A 20403-nucleotide genomic window follows, 5' to 3' on the forward strand; every position below is an offset into this window, starting at 1 on the left:
TCCATCCCAAAAAAAAAAAACATTGGAAGTTGCACACTGTACACTGTTAAGAAGTTGAGCTTTTATCTTAGAGGCAGCAGAAGGTTTGGAGCCAAGGAATGCAATGATCAGGCGTCCTTCAGGTAATGAACTTGGCTGCAGTGTGAAAGGGGTAGGAAGACTGGCAGCTGTCAAAACTGGAACAGTCCAGTGAGTATGTGCAGGCCTGGGCTTGGGCAGTGACAGGGGCACACGTCAATTTCTGTGGTAGAACCTTCTAGAGAAAGACCAGACAGAGGGTGAAAGAGGGTCAACAGAGTTGAAAGGAAAAAATAATTGAGGATAAGGTCCAAGTTTTTTGTTTCAGAGACCATTTAGGTAGGAAATTCAGGAAAAGGAGCTTGTGAGGCAGGAAAGGAAGGAGCACCAGCTTGGGGCACTATGACATCTTTAAAAAGTCTTGTAAAGGCTTACTAAATACAACTAAGAATTATACCAACTATACCCTAATGAAGATTAAAAATTTACATTCCAGTTAACTACCTTAAAAGTTAAGTCCACTTTCATCCTACAGATACAGCCTGAGGAAGGTTAGACAGGTACGCCCCCATCCTTTCCGTCATCCCTCACCCCTTTGTCTTGAGAAAGGAGGTTTAGCTGCTTCTTTAGTTCTGCAATTTCTTTTTCTTGCTCTATTATCTTCATCTGTAGAGTGAAGTTAACCTGTAAGGAGAAAGTATTTTAAACTCCATTAAAATAACTTACTACTTTTTTTTTTTTTTTTTTTGAGACAGAGTCTCACTCTGTCGCCCAGGCTGGAGTGCAGTGGCGCGATCTCGGTTCACTGCAGCTCCACCTCCCGGGTTCACGCCATTCTCCTGCCTCAGCCTCCAGAGAAGCTAGGACTACAGGCGCCCGCCACCATGCCTGGCTAATTTTTTGTATTTTTAGTAGAGACAAGGTTTCACCATGTTAGCCAGGATGGTCTCAATCTCCTGACCTAGTGATCTGCCCACCTCAGCCTCCCAAAGTGCTGGAATTACAGGTGTGAGCCACCGTGCCTGGACTGTTTTTCCCCCCGGACCTGTTTTTTGTTTGTTTTGAGACAATCTTGCTGTTGCCCAGGCTGGAGTACAGTGGCATGATCTCGGCTCACTGCAACCTGTGCCTCCCCAGTTCAAGCTATTCTCGTGCCTCAGCCACCCAAGTAGCTGGGATTACAGGCGCTCTTGTACAAGCCCAGCTAGTTTCTGTATTTTTAGTAGAGATGGGGTTTCGCCATGTTGGCCAGACTAGTCTTGAACTCCTGACCTCAATTACCACCTGCCTCAACCCTCCAAAGTGCTGGGATTACAGGCATGAGCCACCACACCCAGCCAAGGTTTCATTTTACACAAAAAACTTTTGCAAGATAGTAGAAATCCTAAATAACTATGGTTATAAATACTAAATAACTATGGTCTCTAATAGCTGTCTTAACTGAGCATTAGAAAATCCCCTTCATGTGTGAAGATAAATGTTTATACTTAGTTTTAAGAACCACATCTGTGGCTGGGCGTGGTGGCTCACAACTGGCTAATTTTTGTATTTTTAGTAGAGACGGGGTTTCACCATGTTGGTCAGGCTGGTCTTGAACTCCTGACCTCATGATCCGCCCACATCGGCCTCCCAAAGTGATGGGATTACAGGCGTGAGCCACCGCACCTGGTGCTTATAATTCTTAGAGTAGACAGGTGGTAGGGAGTCAACCTGCTTACGTGGACAGTGAATACAAGCGTGCTACTGGCATTCAACCTAGTGCTTGATACAGTCAGGGAACTCTGAGAATGGGTTTAAATATTTTGTTTGCACCAATAGGAGTCTAAGCTCAACTATTCACTGAAACAGGATTCACTATTTATTTTGAGACGGAGTCTCGCTTTGTCGCCCAGGCTGGAATGCAGTGGTGTGATCTTGGCTCACTGCAACCTTCACCTCCTGGGTTCAAGTGATTCTCCTGCCTCAGCCTCCTGAGGAGGTGGGATTACAGGTGTGTACCACCATGGCCGGCTAATTTTTGTACTTTTAGTAGACAGGGGCTTTCACCATGTTGGCCAGGCTGGTCTCGAACTCCTGACATCAGGCAATCTTCCCACCTCGGCCTCCCAAAATCCCATGCCTGGGATTACAGCATGAGCCACCCCGCCCGGCCAGGATTCACAATTTAAACAAATTCTATTTTAAGCTTCATATTTTCCTCAGCATTAAAAAGAAAAACATGTACAGAGACCATGTCCAGGACAGCAGCTGCAGCCAGACCCCCACACCAGGCCACCCCTGCCTCTCCTGGGTGGTCTGCAGTGGCTGTGTACTGCGCAGGGAAGGCAGCAGCCCCCCTGGGAGGTGCCAGGATTTTCTACAACCCGAAATTCTGAGAGTGCTAAACTCATCAGTGACCAAAACACCCTCAAGGGACCCGCCCACCACTTCAGGGCTCACCAGCCCTGCCAGTGATGAGCCCCCGACAGACACCTGGACAGCCCATAACAGCAGGCAGGTGGTGAAGAGTCAGACTTTGACATGGACATTTAAAGGCCCAGCCATCAGAAGGGGCAAACCCGACGAGCCCCTCCGGCCTTTCTGGGGAAGAGTCACACCCACCAGGCCTCAGGAAGCTTTCCTACCCGGCCTCAGCTGTGGGGTTGGCCCCTGGCCCTCCACTCCTCTTTGTGAACACCAGCAGATACCTCCTGTGCCTGCTGGGGCCAGAGCTGCTACCCTAAGGGGAGTGAGTCCTGCGAGCACACCCTGCAGGTGAGTAGCAGCAAGTGGATGAGAACAAATAGGCCCCGCCTCCAGAACCATCATCTGCCTCTTCCACCCCCAGCCTCCAGGGGCACCACCCACCCCTTCCTTCCCCAAGAGAGGAAATAAAAACCACCTTCACTCCAGGTCCAAGAAAAACAAAAGCACATACATTTCCAGAAGTTTGGAAAAGTTCGCTCTGCAGCAGCTGAACAGCAGATGGTCTCTGCGATGAGTTCCTTCTCGTTAAGTGCTGGATATACTTGGCTTGCACTGGACACCTTTTACTGAGGGATTCCGGCAACTGACCAGTTCTTAAACCTGTTAGAACTTCTGCTCGCTCCATTTCTGTTCCAAATGGCTGAAAGAGCTCTAGCAGGATCACACCCAAGCTGTACATATCTGACTGGAAAAAGAAAAAAAGGGGGAACTCAGTAGTGAAATACAGAGTGAGAAGAACGTTTCCATTTCCGTGTTCCACCCTCCAAACAGGAGAGGGTTTCTAAGAATGAGGATATACAGTCACTCACAAGGAAGGGAACAGAGCAGGATGGCTCATCAGAGACTGGGACTTTCACAACCCCAAAAAGGGGCATCCGTGGGCACGCAGAATGGATGGTCAGGTGGAGGGCAGGGATAATCCCCGCCCACAGCAGTCACGACCATACAACTGTTTTCAGCACCCCGTAACAATCCAGGCCTGACCCAGGGAGAGGGACATGAGCTCACGCCTGCTAGTGTCAGCTGCGGGGAAGCCACAGTGGGTCGCGGGTTCTCCTCCAGTCTCACCTCTGCCTCCACTCATACTTACCAAGTGTCCTTGGTGACATTTAACAAACTGCATAAAATCTGTGATACTACTCCTAAAAACAGATTTTTTTAGAAAGGTCTTCACTAGACAAGATTTTAGGGGCAGCCATCATTTTTTCTGACAGCTCTTTCCCAATCACTAAAAAGCTCAAGGAGCCATCAAAAGGAAGAAAATTTTACTAGGCTGTTGTTTTGAAAAATGGATTTTAGCATTTCTTCAAGGAACAATGGGGATTCAAACTTTACAGCATGTTCATTCTATTTCAAGGGGAGTCAAGGGGCAGGCTTCCCCTTGGCGTTTATTCACCGAAGCCTGAAAAAAAAAACAATTAGAAGAAAGGCTGAACACAGGCTTCCATGAATTCTAGCTTCCTGAGGTGAACAGTGATGTTTTAAAGGGAAAGCTCATTTCAAAATCGATTTAGGCCAGGTGCAGTGGTTCATGCCTGTAATCCCAGCACTTGGGAGGCCAAGGGAGGAGAATCATTTGAGGCCAGGATTTTGAGATCAACCTGGACAAAGCAAGACCCCATCTCTACAAATATATATATATATATATATTTTTTGTTTCTTTGTTTGTTTGTTTTTTAAATTAGCTGGGTGTGGTGGCACAACTCTTGAAGTCACAGCTACATGGGAGGCTGAGGTGAGAGGATCACTTGAGCCCAGGAGTTGGAGGCTGCCATGAGCTATGATGACACCACTGCAATCCAACCTGGGCAACAGAGTAAGACCCTGTCTCAAAAACAACAAATGAACAAACAAAAACAATGTGTGACACCTGTGGATTTTGAAATGGTAAAGTAGGCAACACAGATTCTACTGAAAAGTGAGGCTTCTTCTTAGGGCAATTTGAGCCACTTAATCTAGAGTACTTGGTTATCTCCAAAAACATCTCTATGACAGAGCTTCTGCATTTCATTGTACTGTTTGTTTTTTTTCTTTTTTTGAGACGGAGTTTTGATCTTGTCATCCAGGCTGGAGTGCAATGGTGCGATCTCGGCTCACTGCAACCTCCGCCTCCTGGATTCAAACGATTCTCATGCTTCAGCCTCCAGAGTAGTTGGGACTACAGGCATGTGCCATCGCACACAGCTAATTTTTGTATTTTTAGTAGAGACAGGGTTTCACCATGTTGACCAGGCTGGTCTTGAACTCCTGACCTCTGGTGATCCACCCACCTCGGCCTTCCAAAGTGCTGGGATTACAGGCGTGAGCCACTGCGCCCGGCCCTGTACTGTTTGTTATTTATGACTGCCAAATAAGTTGGATGAAAGGACAGAAAGCAACAAATACTACCTTGGCATCATACTCAGATCCTTCCAACTGTTCAGGTGAAGCGTACAGACAAGTACCCACTCTGGACGTATGTGTTGGTGTTCCTATCATTTCAAAAGTCACATATTAAACATTGCACTGTTAGCATTGTCAACATTAAATAACATTTACTATGAGCAAGCAGTGTAGCTCCTAAGGGAATGACGGTTCTTTTTATCTTTATCTCACCTTTGCTATAAAATCTTTATGATTCTCTTTAAATACTAACATGTAGGCCGGGCGCGGTGGCTCAAGCCTGTAATCCCAGCACTTTGGGAGGCCGAGACGGGCAGATCACGAGGTCAGGAGATCGAGACCATCCTGGCTAACACGGTGAAACCCCGTCTCTATTAAGAAATACAAAAAACTAGCCGGGTGAGGTGGCGGGCGCCTGTAGTCCCAGCTACTCGGGAGGCTGAGGCCGGAGAATGGCGTGAACCCGGGAGGCGGAGCTTGCAGTGAGCTGAGATCCGGCCACTGCACTCCAGCCTGGGCGACAGAGCGAGACTCCGTCTCAAAAAAATAAAAATAAAAATAAAAAAATAAATACTAACATGTGCAACCATGTCTTTTGTTTATGCAAAGAAAACAAAACAAAACCAAAAACTTACTCTTCCCGTTTCTATTGGTCCAGTCTGCGTTCTTCTGTAGGATGTCTGTGCAGGCCAGACCAAAGTCTCCTATTTTTACTTGCTGATCAGGGCCATGAAGAAAAATATTTCTTGGCTATCAACAAACAAAACAAGTCAACACCTTGGCTTTCTTAAAACAAATAGTAAAAACTTGTAAATGTTTTTAAGTGTTTGGAACTCAGGAGCAAGCAGCCCCTCAAAAGTTAAATATTTGAGGAATAGTTCCCAAATTTGCCTGCACATCAGAATCATCCAGGAGTTTTAAAAATCTCAACATCCGGCCGGGTGCAGTGGCTCATGCCTGTAATCCCAGCACTTTGGGAGGCTGAGGCAGGCAGATCACCTGAGGTCAGGAGTTTGAGGCAAGCATTGCCAACATGGTGAAACCCCATCTCTAAAAAATACAAAATTAGTCAGGCGTGGTGGCACGTGCCTGTAATCACAGCTACTGGGGAGGCTGAGGCAGAAGAATGGCTTGAACCCAGCAGGCAGAGGCTGCAGTGAGCCAAGGTTGTGCCACTGCACTCCAGCCTGGGCGACAAGAGCAAAACCCCGTCTCAAAAAAAAACCTCGGCCAGGCGCGGTGGCTCATGCCTGTAAACCCAGCACTTTGGGAGGCCGAGGCAGGTAGATCACCTGAGGTCAAGAGTTCAAAACCAGCCTGGCTAATATGGTGAAACCCCATCTCTACTAAAAATACAAAAATTAGCTGGCCATAGTGGTGCTCGCCTGTAGTCCCAGCTACTCAGGAGGCTGAGGGAGGAGAATCACTTGAACCCAGGAGGCAGAGGTTGCAGTGAGCCAAGATTGCACCACTGCACCCCAGCCTGGGTGACAGGGCAAGACTCCGCCTCAAGGGAAAAAAAAAAAAAAAACTCAACATTCAACCCATTCCCCAGGCCAACTGCATCAGAACTCCTGGGGGTGGACACAAGCATCAGTATTCCTATAAGTCCCAAGGCTATTCTAAATTTGGAGAATATTAATGTAGAGCATGCTTTGTACACAAATGCCTCCCAACCCTTACTGCACATCATTACCCAAGAAGCTCTTAGAAATGACTGTCCTCGGCCGGGCATGGTGGCTCACGCCTGTAATCTCAGCACCTCAGGAGGCCAAGGCGGGTGAATCGCCTGAGGTCAGGAGTTCAAGACCAGCCTGGCCAACATGGTGAAACCCCGTCTCTACTAAAAATACAAAAATTAGCCAGGTGTGGTGGTGCATGCCTGTAATCCCAGCTACTCGGGAGGCGGAGGCAGAATTGCTTGAACCTGGGAGGCAGAGGTTGCAGCAAGCCAAGATCACACCACTGCACTCCAGCCTGGGCAACAGAGTGAGACTCTGTCTCAAAGACAGACAATAAAAAAGGTAAGGGAAAAAGAAAGGGAAGGAAAGGAAAAGAACTGTCTTGTCGCATCCAGAGATGTGATTTTCTATGTGTGAGAAAACATTTTAAATGGCTTTTTCAAGGCATGATAAATCTAAGCACTGGCAGCTAGCCTGTGAATGTAACAAACCGCATGGCTCATACACCTAGAAGATCACAATAAGCAAACAGGATGTAAAGGAGAAGTTAGCCCATAAAAGGGAAGACAGTTTCGTTACTGGGAAATCCAAACTTAAGTGGGGAAGGGACCAGGGTATAACCTTCTAAGGGGATAATGCAACTCAGGCGACTTCCGGGAAGATCGTAACCCTGTAGTCCTTGACCAATAAGGAACTGAGGTAGGGACTTGCACGCTAGGAGATAAATTACCTATTGTAACTGCCCTGGGTGTTACAGACACACGACCTTACAAGACTGCTATTAAAAGTCTGACTTTCACTGTTCTTTGTGCCTCCAAGTTCATTCTTTGGGTTTGGATGGGTGAGCATGCTTCTTACACTATGAAAAAACTTTGATTTTTTTTTTTAAAGACAGAATCTCACTGTGTTGCCAGGCTGGAGTGCAGTGGCGCCATCTTGGCTCACTGTAACCTCCGCCTCTCAGGTTCAAGCAATTCTCCTGCCTCAGCCTCCCGAGTAGCTGGGACTACAGGTGCACGCCACCATATCCAGCTAATTTTTGTATTTTTAGTAGAGACGGGGTTTCACCATGTTGGCCAGCATGGTCTCAATCTCTTGACCTCGTGTTCTGCCTGCCCTGGCTTCCCAAAGTGCTGGGATTACAGGCATAAACCACCACGCCCAGCCAACTTGAATATTTCTTAAAAGCTCCCAGATAACTCATATGTATTAGCCAGGGTTAGGAACTAATAAATCACACTAAATGACTTTATTTAAGCAACGAGTGCAGACCCAAAACATCTCTCAAACTATTCCTATGCCAGAGAAAAACGGAACCTGTAATGGGAAGAGGGAAGATTCTATTATAATAAAAACTAAAAAATAGGTTAAAACTTTTCTTACTTTAAAAGTAATAATTTAAACTTTCTATTTTAATGTATAAATTCCTCTTTTTTAGCTTGATCATTGTTTCAGCTACACTTGAACTGGAGAGAAATCAGAAATAAAGGTGTAAGATAATAGCTTGGATATGTCTTTATGATAGAGTAGAAAACCCTAAAAACTGCTGACATTTGACATTATATGATCAAGGAACAAAGTCTGGACGCTTGGTTCCAAACTTTGATGGACTGCCTTCACAGATACAATTCTTGACAAATTCTAGAACAGTTATAGAACTGAACTGAAAGAATCATCATAAAGAGACTGAAACTGACCAATTCCATAACAACATTTTCCCCTGAAGTCTTAATGTTTTTCTCATGGGGAATATACCCAGGAAAGGAAGCAGAGACCTGGTGGTTGACAGTGCCACGTCCCTGGAAGATGGCCCATCCGCAGCACTTCACTCGAAACTCTATGAAGCCATCATGAGAGAAGACTGCACTACGATCGAGGTACTCCTGAGAAATCACCCTGTCAACCAGCCCATCACCATTCTGCCCAACTCCACCAGCAGCAGATTACTTCTGAGCCAGGTACCCCCTTTTCTGCTCAGTCACTTCTGGAAAAAAGTCAGGCTGCTTAGAAACGAGCATCATCTAAAGCTGGTGAACCTGCGAAGCTCACAGCCCTTACGAGGCACGACCCCAGCTCACTCCACACACACTGCAGTGCTCCCCAAAGCCCTCAAAGCCTCCCCTGCACATGTCACACACAAACCAACATGAGAAAACACCAGATCCTGTGTGGCTGGAAGACCATTCATGTCATCTCTCAAACATACCCATGGTGCTAATCTCCGAGTGGTCAAATTAGTTTTTCCCTTTTTTGGCCAGACGCGGTGGTTCACGCCTGTAATCCCAGCACTTTGGAAGGCCGAGGTGGGTGGATCACCTGAGGTCAGGAGTTTGAGACCAGCCTGGCCAGCATGGCAAAATCCCGTCTCTACTAAAAATACACAAATTAGCCGGGCACGGTGGCAGGAGCCTGTAATCTCAGCTACTCAGATGGCTGAGGCAGGAGAATTGCTTGAACTCAGGAGGCAGAGGTTGCAGTGAGCCGAGATCGTACCACTGCACTCTCTAGCCTGGATGACACAGCGATACTCCATCTCAAACAAACAAACAAATAAAAAATAGTTTTTCCCTTTTAATATATACATTTTCAGTTTCTAAATGTTTATACAATGATTATTACCTTTACAATTAAATTTTTTTTTCAAAAAGGAAGTCACCCTCTCTTGTACCCTACTGTCTTATCTTATAGCCACGGTGTAAAACCACTACTTACATGTGTGTATTTTAAGAGTTGGCGGCCGGGCGCGGTGGCTCAAGCCTGTAATCTCAGCACTTTGGGAGGCCGAGACGGGCGGATCACAAGGTCAGGAGATCAAGACCACCCTGGCTAACACAGTGAAACCCCGTCTCTACTAAAAAAAAATACAAAAAACGAGCCGGGCAAGGTGGCGGGCGCCTGTAGTCCCAGCTACTCGGGAGGCTGAGGCAGGAGAATGGCGTGAACCCGGGAGGCGGAGCTTGCAGTGAGCTGAGATCCGGCCACTGCACTCCAGCCTGGGCGACACAGCGAGACTCCGTCTCAAAAAAAAAAAAAAAAAAAAAAGAGAGTTGGCACAAACAGCTCTACTAATCATAGACAGAACATATGCTGCGTTATATTTGAAAACCCTTAAGATTCAGGTTTTAAGGCCGGGCGCGGTGGCTCAAGCCTGTAATCCCAGCACTTTGGGAGGCCGAGACGGGCGGATCACAAGGTCAGGAGATCGAGACCATCCTGGCTAACACGGTGAAACCCCGTCTCTACTAAAAAATACAAAAAACTAGCCGGGCGAGGTGGCGGGCGCCTGTAGTCCCAGCTACTCGGGAGGCTGAGGCAGGAGAATGGCGTGAACCCGGGAGGCAGAGCTTGCAGTGAGCCGAGATCTGGCCACTGCACTCCAGCCTGGGTGACTGAGCGAGACTCTGTCTCAAAAAAAAAAAAAAAAAAAAAGATTCAGGTTTTACTGCTGATAATACGACTTTTGGCAACGACACGGCACCTACTTGTCCATCACCCTGCGGGTTAATTTAAGGACTAAGTGACTTCATAGCAAGTACCATTAATATCACACCACAGGCTCTTTGGAAGAATCAACTTTCAAAACTTTCCAGAGCTTTCGAGTGTTATTTCTGTTGCCTCAGTAAATGTGCGTTTCTGTAAAACACAGATTTTATAGTAGGGAATCCACTGAGTTTTGATCATTTAAAACAGGTAGTAGAAAAGGAAACTTTCAATGCACATACCAGAAAAAAAGCCAATGAGACAGTAAAAAAATGTATTGCCTTTGAAATGGCAAGCTAACACAAACAGTATTTTTAACTACACAATGTGTTTTGTTTTCCCTCCAAAGCAGACAGAGTCCATCATCCCCATCCATCTGGCTGCCAAGTACCACAAGGCCCAGAGTCTGCTCTGCCTGTTACGGCATGGCGCTGACCCAGAAGTCAGGTAAGTTAACTCCACCAAAAATCATGTCTTTTTTTCTTCTTTATTTTTTTTGAGGCAGGGCTCTCGCTCTTTCGCCCAGGCTGGAGTGCAGTGGCACAATCTTGCCTCATTGCAACCTATACTTCCTGGGCTCAAGAGCTTCTCCCACCTCAGCATCCCGAGTAGCTGGGACTACAGGCATGCGCCACCATGCACGGCTAACTTTTGTATTTTTAGTAGAGACAGGGTTTCACCATGTTGGCCAGGCTGGTCTTGAACTCCTGGCCTCAAATGATCCACCTGCCTCGGCCTCCCAAAGTGCTGGGATTACAGCCTTCAGCCACAGCACCCAGCTTCACTGGCAATCATTTCTAAGTGAGGATATACCTGATATAGATTTTTTTCAGTTCATACATTTTTTTCCACTTAGGTTTGGACTTGTTCGTTCTTCAAGGTGACAGACTACACATTATCATGTTATGAATGAACCAATGTCTTTACTGAGTAGATGAGATAATCTGAAACACTGAGAAAAATCCAACATCACAAACATTTTGCCAAATCAATGCACATTCTGAGGATTAAGTGCTCAATGGTGGTGTTGTGAGGAATGCAGTAAAGTCCTTGCCATAGCCCTCAATAAGTTTAACCACCAAAGTTAGGTGTGAAAAGTAAAATACAGGTAGACAATAGATTTTCTTTTTTGTTTGTTTGTTTTTTGAGACAGAGTCTCACTCTGTCGCCCAGGCTGAGTGCAGTGGCGCAATCTTGGCTCACTGCAAGCTCCGCCTCCCGGGTTCATGCCATTCTCCTGCCTCAGCCTCCCAAGTAGCTGGGACTACAGGCGCCCGCCACCATGCCTGGCTAATTTCTTGTATTTTTAGTAGAGACAGGGTTTCACCATGTTAGCCAGGATGGTCTCGATCTCCTGACCTCGTGATCCACCCGCCTCAGCCTCCCAAAGTGCTGGGATTATAGGCGTGAGCCACTGTGCCCGGCTGATAATGGATTTTCTTGTTTATTACTCTCCACTAGAAGGTAAGTCGCATGAAAGACAAGTTCACCTTGTGCACCACTGTATCTCCACCACCTCAACCAAATCAATTACTTAGCAAGTGCCCAGTAATACTATCTGAGTGAATGAAAGAATTAAGTAGTATATAGGCTGGGCGCGGTGACTCACGCCTGTAATCCCAGCACTTTGGGACCCCGAGGTGGGTGGATCATGAGGTCAGGAGTTCGAGACCAGCCTGACCAACATGGTGAAACCCCATCTCTACTAAAAATACAAAAATTTGCCAGGCATGGTGGCGGGCGCCTGTATCCCAGCTACTAGGGAGGCTGAGGCAAGAGAATCACTTGAACCCATGAGGCGGCAATTGCAGTGAGCCGAAATCACGCCACCACACTCCAGCCTGGGCGACAGAGCGAGACTCCATCCCAATAATAATAATAATAGAACTTCTTGCCCCAAATCCTTACCACGTTCCAGAAAAACCCACCCGACCTGTCTTGCTCCCAGACTCTCCCTTAGCACCCCACCCCAGCTCTGCAAGTCCTCTCGAAGTCCCTTCCACATCTCAACCATCACAGACTCGCCCCATTCTCCTCAGGGGACCCTTTCCTACCCTGCATACCGCATGCGCTATGTGAGGCTTCTGCACCCCTCTAGAACTCTGCCGGCTTCCAGTATTTACTGAGCTGTTTCACTGTTTCACGTCTATCTTCCCTGCTAGACTGTAAGCCCTACAAAGGTAGGGGCCACCTGCTGTTTCACCATATCCATAGCCTAGGGCCTCACGCTGAACAGATATATGTGAACTAAAATCATTTTCTAATTTCAGCAGAGGAGTTAGATTTACATAATAAACCTTCCCTTTTCTCTGCCAAAACAAAGGAATTTTTGGAAGCGCTTCTGTGATGAGGGCCAAGTTGTAAAATGCTCATTCCACCTGGCTTGGAGCAGGGAATGAACTTCAGAATGACCACAGGTCTTCAGATTCAACCCCTGTCACTTCTTCTGCTCCCTACACACTCACGCATAAAAATGTCAGGTAGGAGAGCAGAGACAGAGCCACTAAGAAAGGAGTCAACAGGAGTTTGGGCCTTCACGGCTCACTTCTATGGTGATAACAGATCACACTCAAGTCCACACAATTTCACGGAAAGCCAGTAACCCAGCCCAGCACTATGTGAGGTGCCAGGCTGCAGAAATCACTAAGATACAGCCTTGGAGGGACACAGCCCTAGTGGGGGCAGCACGGGTAAAAATAGGCCGCTCCAAGAAGCTGGGCCTCCTTCACGACATTGTAGAAAAGTGAAAAGAATTTTTCAAAAAAAAAAAATTTATGTATATAAAAAATGAAGCTAGGCCCCATCGTATAGGGATACATCCCACCACATCCCCCGAAAAACCCTGGGATAGCGAGAAACTACCCAGCAATACAGATTGTGAAACACATCCTTAAGGTAACTAAAGGGTCTGACTTCAAATAAATATTGGTTTCTTAAGCATTAACTGTTCACGTAGAGCCATTCCCACTGTGAATTCAGTGTAACGTGTAATCAATACCCATTCTAGGGACACAACAGGCCTCACCACACTCAAGTTAATACTACTGCACTGGCCAGTCACTTCCACCACGTGGGCAAAACCAGGCAACAGAATGCACAGGATCCTGACAGACATTCAGAATAACGCCATCACGTGTCTCCGCATCTTGTGTGCACACGGGGCTCAAGTTAACGCTCAAGGGGAAAGCAACAAACATTCACCACTCCACCTGGCCATAGCATATGGTTGCTATCCAGTTCTCTCCATTTTGGCCCAAAATGGTGCCGATGTCAATGCTATTAATGAAGCCAGCATGACACCCCTTCACATGGCTGCAAACATGCTGAATAAGGAGATGATGGAAATGCTCATTGCCTGTGGAGCAAACGTCAACTGTGCTGTCTCTTCCACGGGAAACACGCCCCTGAAGCTTGCAGTGTGCACCGCATCAAGCAAAGCAGGCCGACTGCTCGGGGCGGGGGTCAGCTGCATCCGTCTGCTGCTCACTCACGGAGCCAAAGTCAACGCCCAGGACTACAAAGGCCAAACAGCCATCCACGAGGCATGCTTTGGAGGCAGAGAGGCAATCATCAATCTCCTGCTTGACTTTGAAGCAAATGTTAACATTTTAACAAGAAACGGGGAATCTCCAATTTATATGTACCTTCAGCGCAGTTTCAATGTAAGAGATACGGCACTTCTGGCCAGGCTACTTTATCACACTTATCCTCTGAGAATGACCAATAACCAAGGAATTCTCCCTGCAGGAATCATGCTACCAGAATTCCGCTTCTTAAGGGACACTCTAATAAAGCAATCGCAAAAACCTTTATCCCTACAGGGTATCTGCAAAAGAAACATCAGGAATATTTACGGGGAGAAATACAAACAGCACTTGAAGCAACTTCTCCCGGTGACAATATGGAATTCTGTCTACTGCTGTTACGACCTGGCATACCTCCTGAAACAAGACCTCCCAGCTTCACAGCAGCAGGGACTTCCAGCCACTCAAACTGCATTTTCTGGCTAGACATGTCCCAGAAAATGCTTAACCTATCACCTTTGACATCCCAAATGTACAAACTACTGGTTCTTGAACACTTTCCAAAAAATAAAGTGATTTGCCTACTAACATTTTTGTTCCTAGATTTGTTTTTTCATGCCCTTTCCATGATTTAACTTCGGGCTGAAAAGTAAGCAAATTAATGTCAATCTCTTCAGCCAAAGACACAAATGTATTTTCTCTCTTTCTTTCTTTTTTTTTTTTTTTTTTTTTTGAGACGGAGTCTTGCTCGGTAGCCCGGGCTGGAGTGCAGTGGCCGGATCTCAGCTCACTGCAAGCTCCGCCTCCCGGGTTTACGCCATTCTCCTGCCTCAGCCTCCCAAGTAGCTGGGACTACAGGCGCCCGCCACCTCGCCCGGCTAGTTTTTTGTATTTTTAGTAGAGACAGGGTTTCACGGTGTTAGCCAGGATGGTCTCGATCTCCTGACCTCGTGATCCGCCCGTCTCGGCCTCCCAAAGTGCTGGGATTACAGGCTTGAGCCACCGCGCCCGGCCCTTTTCTCTCTTTCTTGACAGTCTTTTGTGGATGAAAACCAAATAGTCATTACAGACTTTTTTTTTTTTTTTTTTTTTAAGACTAAGTCTCGCTGTGTCTCCCAGGCTGGAGTGCAGTGGCGTGATCTCGGCTCACTGCAAGCTCCGCCTCCCGGGTTTACGCCATTCTCCTGTCTCAGCCTCCCAAGTAGCTGGGACTACAGGCGCCCGCCACCTCGCCCGGCTAGTTTTTTTGTATTTTTAGTAGAGACAGGGTTTCACCATGTTAGCCAGGATAGTCTCGATCTCCTGACCTCGTGATCCACCCGCCTCGGCCTCCCAAAGTGGTGGGATTACAGGCCTGAGCCACCTCACCCGGCCTACAGACTTTTTTAAAACAGCAAAAAAAAAAAAAAAAAAAAATTCCCATTTTGTTAAACTTTAAGATGAGTAATTATAGAGTTTACCTCTAAGTCTGCAACAATAAATGAGTATTTCTGTCAGCACTAAGTAACATTCAGCACCACTGATTTTATCAGTACTCAGAGCACACTTACTACCTGAAAAAAAGTACTCATACTCCACAGAGGATTTTCAAATGCCCAAAAATTACTACTTTAAAAAAGTCAACTTACAACCAAGTGCAGTAGCTCACACCTGCAATACCAGCACTTTGGGAGGTCAAGATGGGAGGATCACTTGAGCCCAGGAGTTCAAGATCAACCTGGGCAACATAGCAAAACTCTATCTCTACAAAAAAATTGGCCAGGCACGGTGGCTCACGCCTGTAATCCCAGCACTTTGGGAGGCCGAGGCAGGCGAATCACGAGGTCAGGAGATCGAGACCATCCTGGCTAACACAGTGAAACCCCGTCCCTACTAAAAATACAAAAAATTATCTGGGCGTGGTGGCGGGTGCCTGTAGTCCCAGCTACTTGGGAGGCTGAGGCAGGAGAATGGTGTGAACCCAGGAGGCAGAGCTTGCAGTAAGCCGAAATTGTGCCACTGCACTCCAGCCTGGGCAACAGAGCGAGACTCCATCTCAAAAAAAGAAATTTAAAAATTAGCTGGGCATGCCTGTAGTCTCAGCTACCAGGGAGGCTGAGGTGGATCACGTGAGCCTAGGCATTGAAGCCTAGGCATAACGCCACTATGCTCCAGCGTGGGTGACACAGCGAGACGCTGTCTCAAAAAAAAAAAAAAATTTCAACCTAATGTTTTCTCACTCTGGATCTATCGAACAATGATTTGTCTGACAGTAATTATAACCTCCTAAACAAATGAACTAGGACATGTAATCTTATTTAATTCAATGAACCATCGTCAAATCATCCCTGATACAAAGCTACCACTGCTTTCAATGATTTCATCGCCCCCACTTACCTTCAGATCTCGATGCACAATTCCCATGTTATGTATGTAAAACACACCTTCTACCAATTCTTGAAAAATTTTTGTTGCAACGTTGGCCATAACATAAGGACCTTGAAGTAAAAAAAACAGTTTTATTTCTGTAATTTTTTTACTCATTACATTGGCATAACGACAAATATTAATGTCGTTCTAAATACATTAACATCTGACACTTAAGAACAATCAGATTTTCAACAAAGTCAAGGCAGAATGGTCTAAAACCTAGAAATAAGCAGAAAGGGTTCCTCAGCTAGCAAACAAACCATCACAAAGCAGCACTCAACAGCTGACGGACTCTGTCAACCAGAAAGAAAGTACCTCTAACTTCACTCAGAGCCCTCCCCTGTATTGATGACTTTTTAAACAATTCTTGGGTATCAGGCAACTAGATTTGATAAAGTTTAGGTTCCCTTCAACTCTTGACATTCTGGGATTTAATGCTAATAAATCTGGTATCCTAACCACAGATGATTAAAGATATTATTACAAATAATGGAGAAAGAAAAGATAAAATATGTTAGCTCCAGGAGTACAAGTCAATCATCTGGAATGCCTCACTTTCCAAAAATGACACGGCATATGGCCGCAAAAATGTAAGTACATTAATTCATCTATTAATATGATGACATACATTTAGAGGATGGAGAGGTTTTATAGGACTCACACAAAAATTGGTAAAGAAAAAATTCTGGCCAAGCGCAGAGGCTCACGCCCATAATCTCAGCACTCTGGGAGGCGGGGACAGGAGGATTACTTGAGATCAGGAGTTGGAGACCAGCCTGGGCAGGATAATGAGACCTTGTCTCTACAAAATTTTTTTTTTTCAAAATCAGCCAGACATAGTGGCATGCACCTGTAGTCCCAGCTACTCAGGAGGCTGAGGTGGGAGGATCGCTTGAGCCAGGGAGGCCAAGGCTATAGGGAGTAGTGAATGCACCACTGCACTCCTGCCTGAGCAACAAACAGAGCAAGGCTGTGTCTCAAAAAAATAAAACAAAATAAATAAAAAAGAAAAACAAAGCACCTGGAGGCAACTCCTACATGAGATGGGGAAGATGTGACTGTGTCTATTTCCTGGCCCGGCAGACCCAGATGGTACTCACAGGCAGACTCGTCCACACACTCCCGGCTGCGCTTGTTTCTCTCGGCTATCCAGTCCCACAGCGAGAGCTCACACAGCTGCATCTGGATGTGCAGCATCAGGTGGTACTGGGCCTAGGAGAGGAGGTAGTGCCGGCTCCCATCTTTGCACGATTCACTCGCATTATTCATTTAGCCAACAAATACTCATCTGCCTATTCTGGGCCAAGACGGTAGGCCTCTAGGGAAGTCATTTAACCTGTGTGGACTTCCCTTTGCAAGACAGAACTGCTGAGGACACAGGCCCACCCAAGAAGGCCAAAGTCTAATGAAAGCAACAGATAAGGAGAGCGATGATTAAAACAGGGTGTTGTAATACCAGCAGAAGTGGGGGCCAGGCTGAAGTCAGGCAGGAGTCCAGTGGCAGAAACTCTCAACTGTGACCCGGAGTAACTGGTCCTGAAACTGGGCTGCTTGCTACATAAACAGTTTTTAAAGCTAAGAGAAAGCAACAAAGAATGGCTGTATGATATTCTACTACTCTATATATTTCTACAAAGTATATATACTTTGTCTGGCTTCACATTGTACACAACTAATAACTTATTCAATAAAAAGGTAGGCAAACATTAAGCTTACTGTAGCCCACTGTATATACCATCTGATTGAGGCACCTAACAAAATTTTCCAAATAAAATACAGAGAAATGAATCAATTCTGATTAAAAGTCCCCCAAACTCAAATCATCCAGATTCAGGTGAAAGTGTTCAAAGTTCTATGTTTCATAAAAAAGCACAGACTCAGCCAGGCGCGGTGGCTCACACCTGTAATCCCAGCACTTTGGAAGGCCAAGGCGGGCAGATCATGAGGTCAGGAGTTCGAGACCGGCCTGATCAACATAGTGAAACCTCGTCTCTACTAGAAATACAAAAAAATTAGCCAGGCATGGTGGTGGGCGCCTGTAGTCCCAGCTACTCAGGAGGCTGAGGCAGGAGAAGCGCTTGAACCTGGGAGGTGGAGGTTGCAGTGAGCAGGGATCCCACTACTGCACTCCAGCCTGGGCAACAGAGCAAGACTCCGTCTCCAAAAAAATAAATAAATAAAATAAATGCACAGGCTCGGTCATGTGCAGTGGCTTATGCCTGTAATCCTAGCACTCTGGGAGGCTGAGGCGGGCGGATCACCTGAGGTCAGGAGTTCAAGACCAGCCTGGCCAACATGGTGAAACCCCGTCTCTACTAAAAATACAAAAAAATTAGCTGGGCGAGGTGGTGGGTGCCTGTAATCCCAGCTACTCGGGAGGCTGAGGCAGGAGAATCGCTTGAACCCAGGAGGCAGAGGTTGCAATGAGCTGAGATCATGCCACTGTACTCCAGCCTGGGTGACAAGAGAAAAACTTTGTCTCAAAAAAAAAAAAAAAAAAACACAGGCTCAGAAACACATATTCCAGGACAAGAATTAATTCTGCACTGTGTCTATGTAGATGGTATACACAGTTTTATAATCCTAACAAGACAGATTATGTGTAGACCCTGTTAATTTTCATGTTTTTAGTTTTACTTATTTATTTATTTATTTATTTATTTTGAAACAGAGTCGTGCTCTTGTCACCCAGGCTAGAGTGCAGTGGCGCAATCTTGGCTCACTGCAACCTCCACCTCCCAGGTTCAAGCGATTCTCCTGCCTCAGCCTCCTGAGTAGCTGGAACTACAGGCACACACCATCACGTCTGGCTAATTGTTGTATTTTTAGTAGAGACGAGGTTTCACCTTGTTGGCCAGGCTGGTCGCAAACTCCTGATCTCAGGTGATCTGCCCTCCTCGGCCTCCCAGACTGCTGAGATTATAGGCGTGAGCCACCACACCCAGCCCAATGTTCATGGTTTTAATACTACTACTTAAAATACTGGTGAAAGCATGGTGGCAGCATGACCATGGAAAGAGGGTTATATCAGTATAACCCTCAACAAGAGCATCCTGAAAACTACAACTAAAATAAAATCAATTTTAAAATGAAAAAGAGTATCCTGAATACTGACCTGGTAATCCTACTGGGACTCACCTAAAGTCATGCTACAAAATCTTTTTTGCATAAATATATCTTTATAGCATGATGCTAACATACAACAGAAACAGAGTGTGAGTGAGGCCGCTAACTCCAGAGTACACACTCAAGATGATCTGGAGCTGAAAATGGCCGGGGGGGAGGCCAGAAAGGGATGTGGAGGAGTTAACTAAGTGAAGAAGGGAGAACCGAACACAAAGGTCACATGGCAAGGGGAACATGGCCAGTAAAAGAGACCGAACGCAGGGCAGAAGTGCCAGAGGTGAGAGTGGGTGAGAGAAGGCCACACACCTGCACAGTCCTCAATACAATCACTACTGGACGAACTAGGAAGGTCTAGGAAAGTAATCTACCTCTGTCTGACCCAACAAGTTGACATTTTCTTCGGAAGATTCTTCGGTGGATGTGAAACTATCATCTAGGTGGGAATTACGCCTGAGTGGCAGCTGCTGTTCCATAATTGAACTGGTAGACAAACCAGCCAAGTCATTTTCCTGGAGCTCCAGGGTTGACTCAAGTTCACCGGAGTCTCTTATGACTAAACTGGTGGTATACTTCACTGACTTGTCATTCTGATTTTCAGTGTCAGATTCTCCAAAGCGTTTTCCTTTTTCTGGGGTGGGCTCAGCAAAGACAATGGATGAGCTGCTACTTTCATCATTTTTAACATCATATTGTTCTCTGAAAAAAAAAAAGTAAACATAAAAGTCAATGGGCTGAGCGCAGGGGCTCATGCCTGTAATCCCATACTTTGGGAGGCCAAGGCGGGTGGATCACTTATGGTCAGGAGTTAGAGACCAGCCTACCCAACATGGTAAAACCCCATCTCAACTAAAAAATACAAAAATTAGCTGGGTATAGTGGCATACGCCTGTAATCCCAGCTACTGGGAAGGCTGAGGCAGGAAAATGACTTGAACCCAGGAGGTGGAGGTTGCAGTGAGCCAAGATCGTGCCACTGTACTCCAGCCTGGGCGACGAAGTAAGTGAGACTCCATCTCCAAAAAAAAAAAAAAAACAAAAGTTGGCCAGGTGCAGTGGCACATACCTGTAATCCCAGCACTTTGGATGGCCAAGGCAGGCAGATCACAAGGTCAGAAGTTCGAGACCAGCCTGGCCAATATGGTGAAACGCCATCTCTACTAAAAAATACAAAAATTGCCGGGCGCGGTGGCTCAAGCCTGTAATCCCAGCACTTTGGGAGGCCGAGACGGGCGGATCACGAGGTCAGGAGATCGAGACCATCCTGGCTAACACGGTGAAACCCCGTCTCGGCCTCCCAAAGTGCTGGGATTACAGGGC

The 20403-nt window shown here is 46.3% G+C and overlaps 2 protein-coding genes across 3 annotated transcripts in view; one reads left to right on the forward strand and one right to left on the reverse strand.

Moving 5' to 3' along the window:
• Positions 1-41: 41 nt before the first annotated feature.
• Positions 42-20403, reverse strand: part of EIF2AK1 (eukaryotic translation initiation factor 2 alpha kinase 1) — a 41324-nt gene continuing 20962 nt past the window's right edge. For both annotated transcript variants that reach the window (XM_025381176.1, XM_025381175.1), the window contains exons 9-15: positions 19456-19783; positions 17062-17173; positions 15929-16029; positions 5502-5616; positions 4873-4955; positions 2936-3169; positions 42-702 (exon numbers count right to left, since the gene is read on the reverse strand). In XM_025381176.1, the coding sequence (XP_025236961.1) occupies positions 571-702; positions 2936-3169; positions 4873-4955; positions 5502-5616; positions 15929-16029; positions 17062-17173; positions 19456-19783 (1105 nt within the window). In that variant the 3' untranslated portion in view covers positions 42-570. The remainder of the gene's footprint in view (positions 703-2935; positions 3170-4872; positions 4956-5501; positions 5617-15928; positions 16030-17061; positions 17174-19455; positions 19784-20403) is intronic.
• Positions 8291-14134, forward strand: ANKRD61 (ankyrin repeat domain 61). Its single transcript, XM_025381177.1, has 3 exons — positions 8291-8506; positions 10378-10475; positions 13036-14134. The coding sequence occupies exons 1-3, from the start codon at positions 8291-8293 to the stop codon at positions 14036-14038; spliced, it is 1317 nt and encodes a 438-aa protein (XP_025236962.1). The 3' UTR covers positions 14039-14134.

The sequence above is a fragment of the Theropithecus gelada genome, chromosome 3 (genome assembly GCF_003255815.1).
Source record: "Theropithecus gelada isolate Dixy chromosome 3, Tgel_1.0, whole genome shotgun sequence".
Lineage (NCBI taxonomy): Eukaryota > Metazoa > Chordata > Mammalia > Primates > Cercopithecidae > Theropithecus > Theropithecus gelada.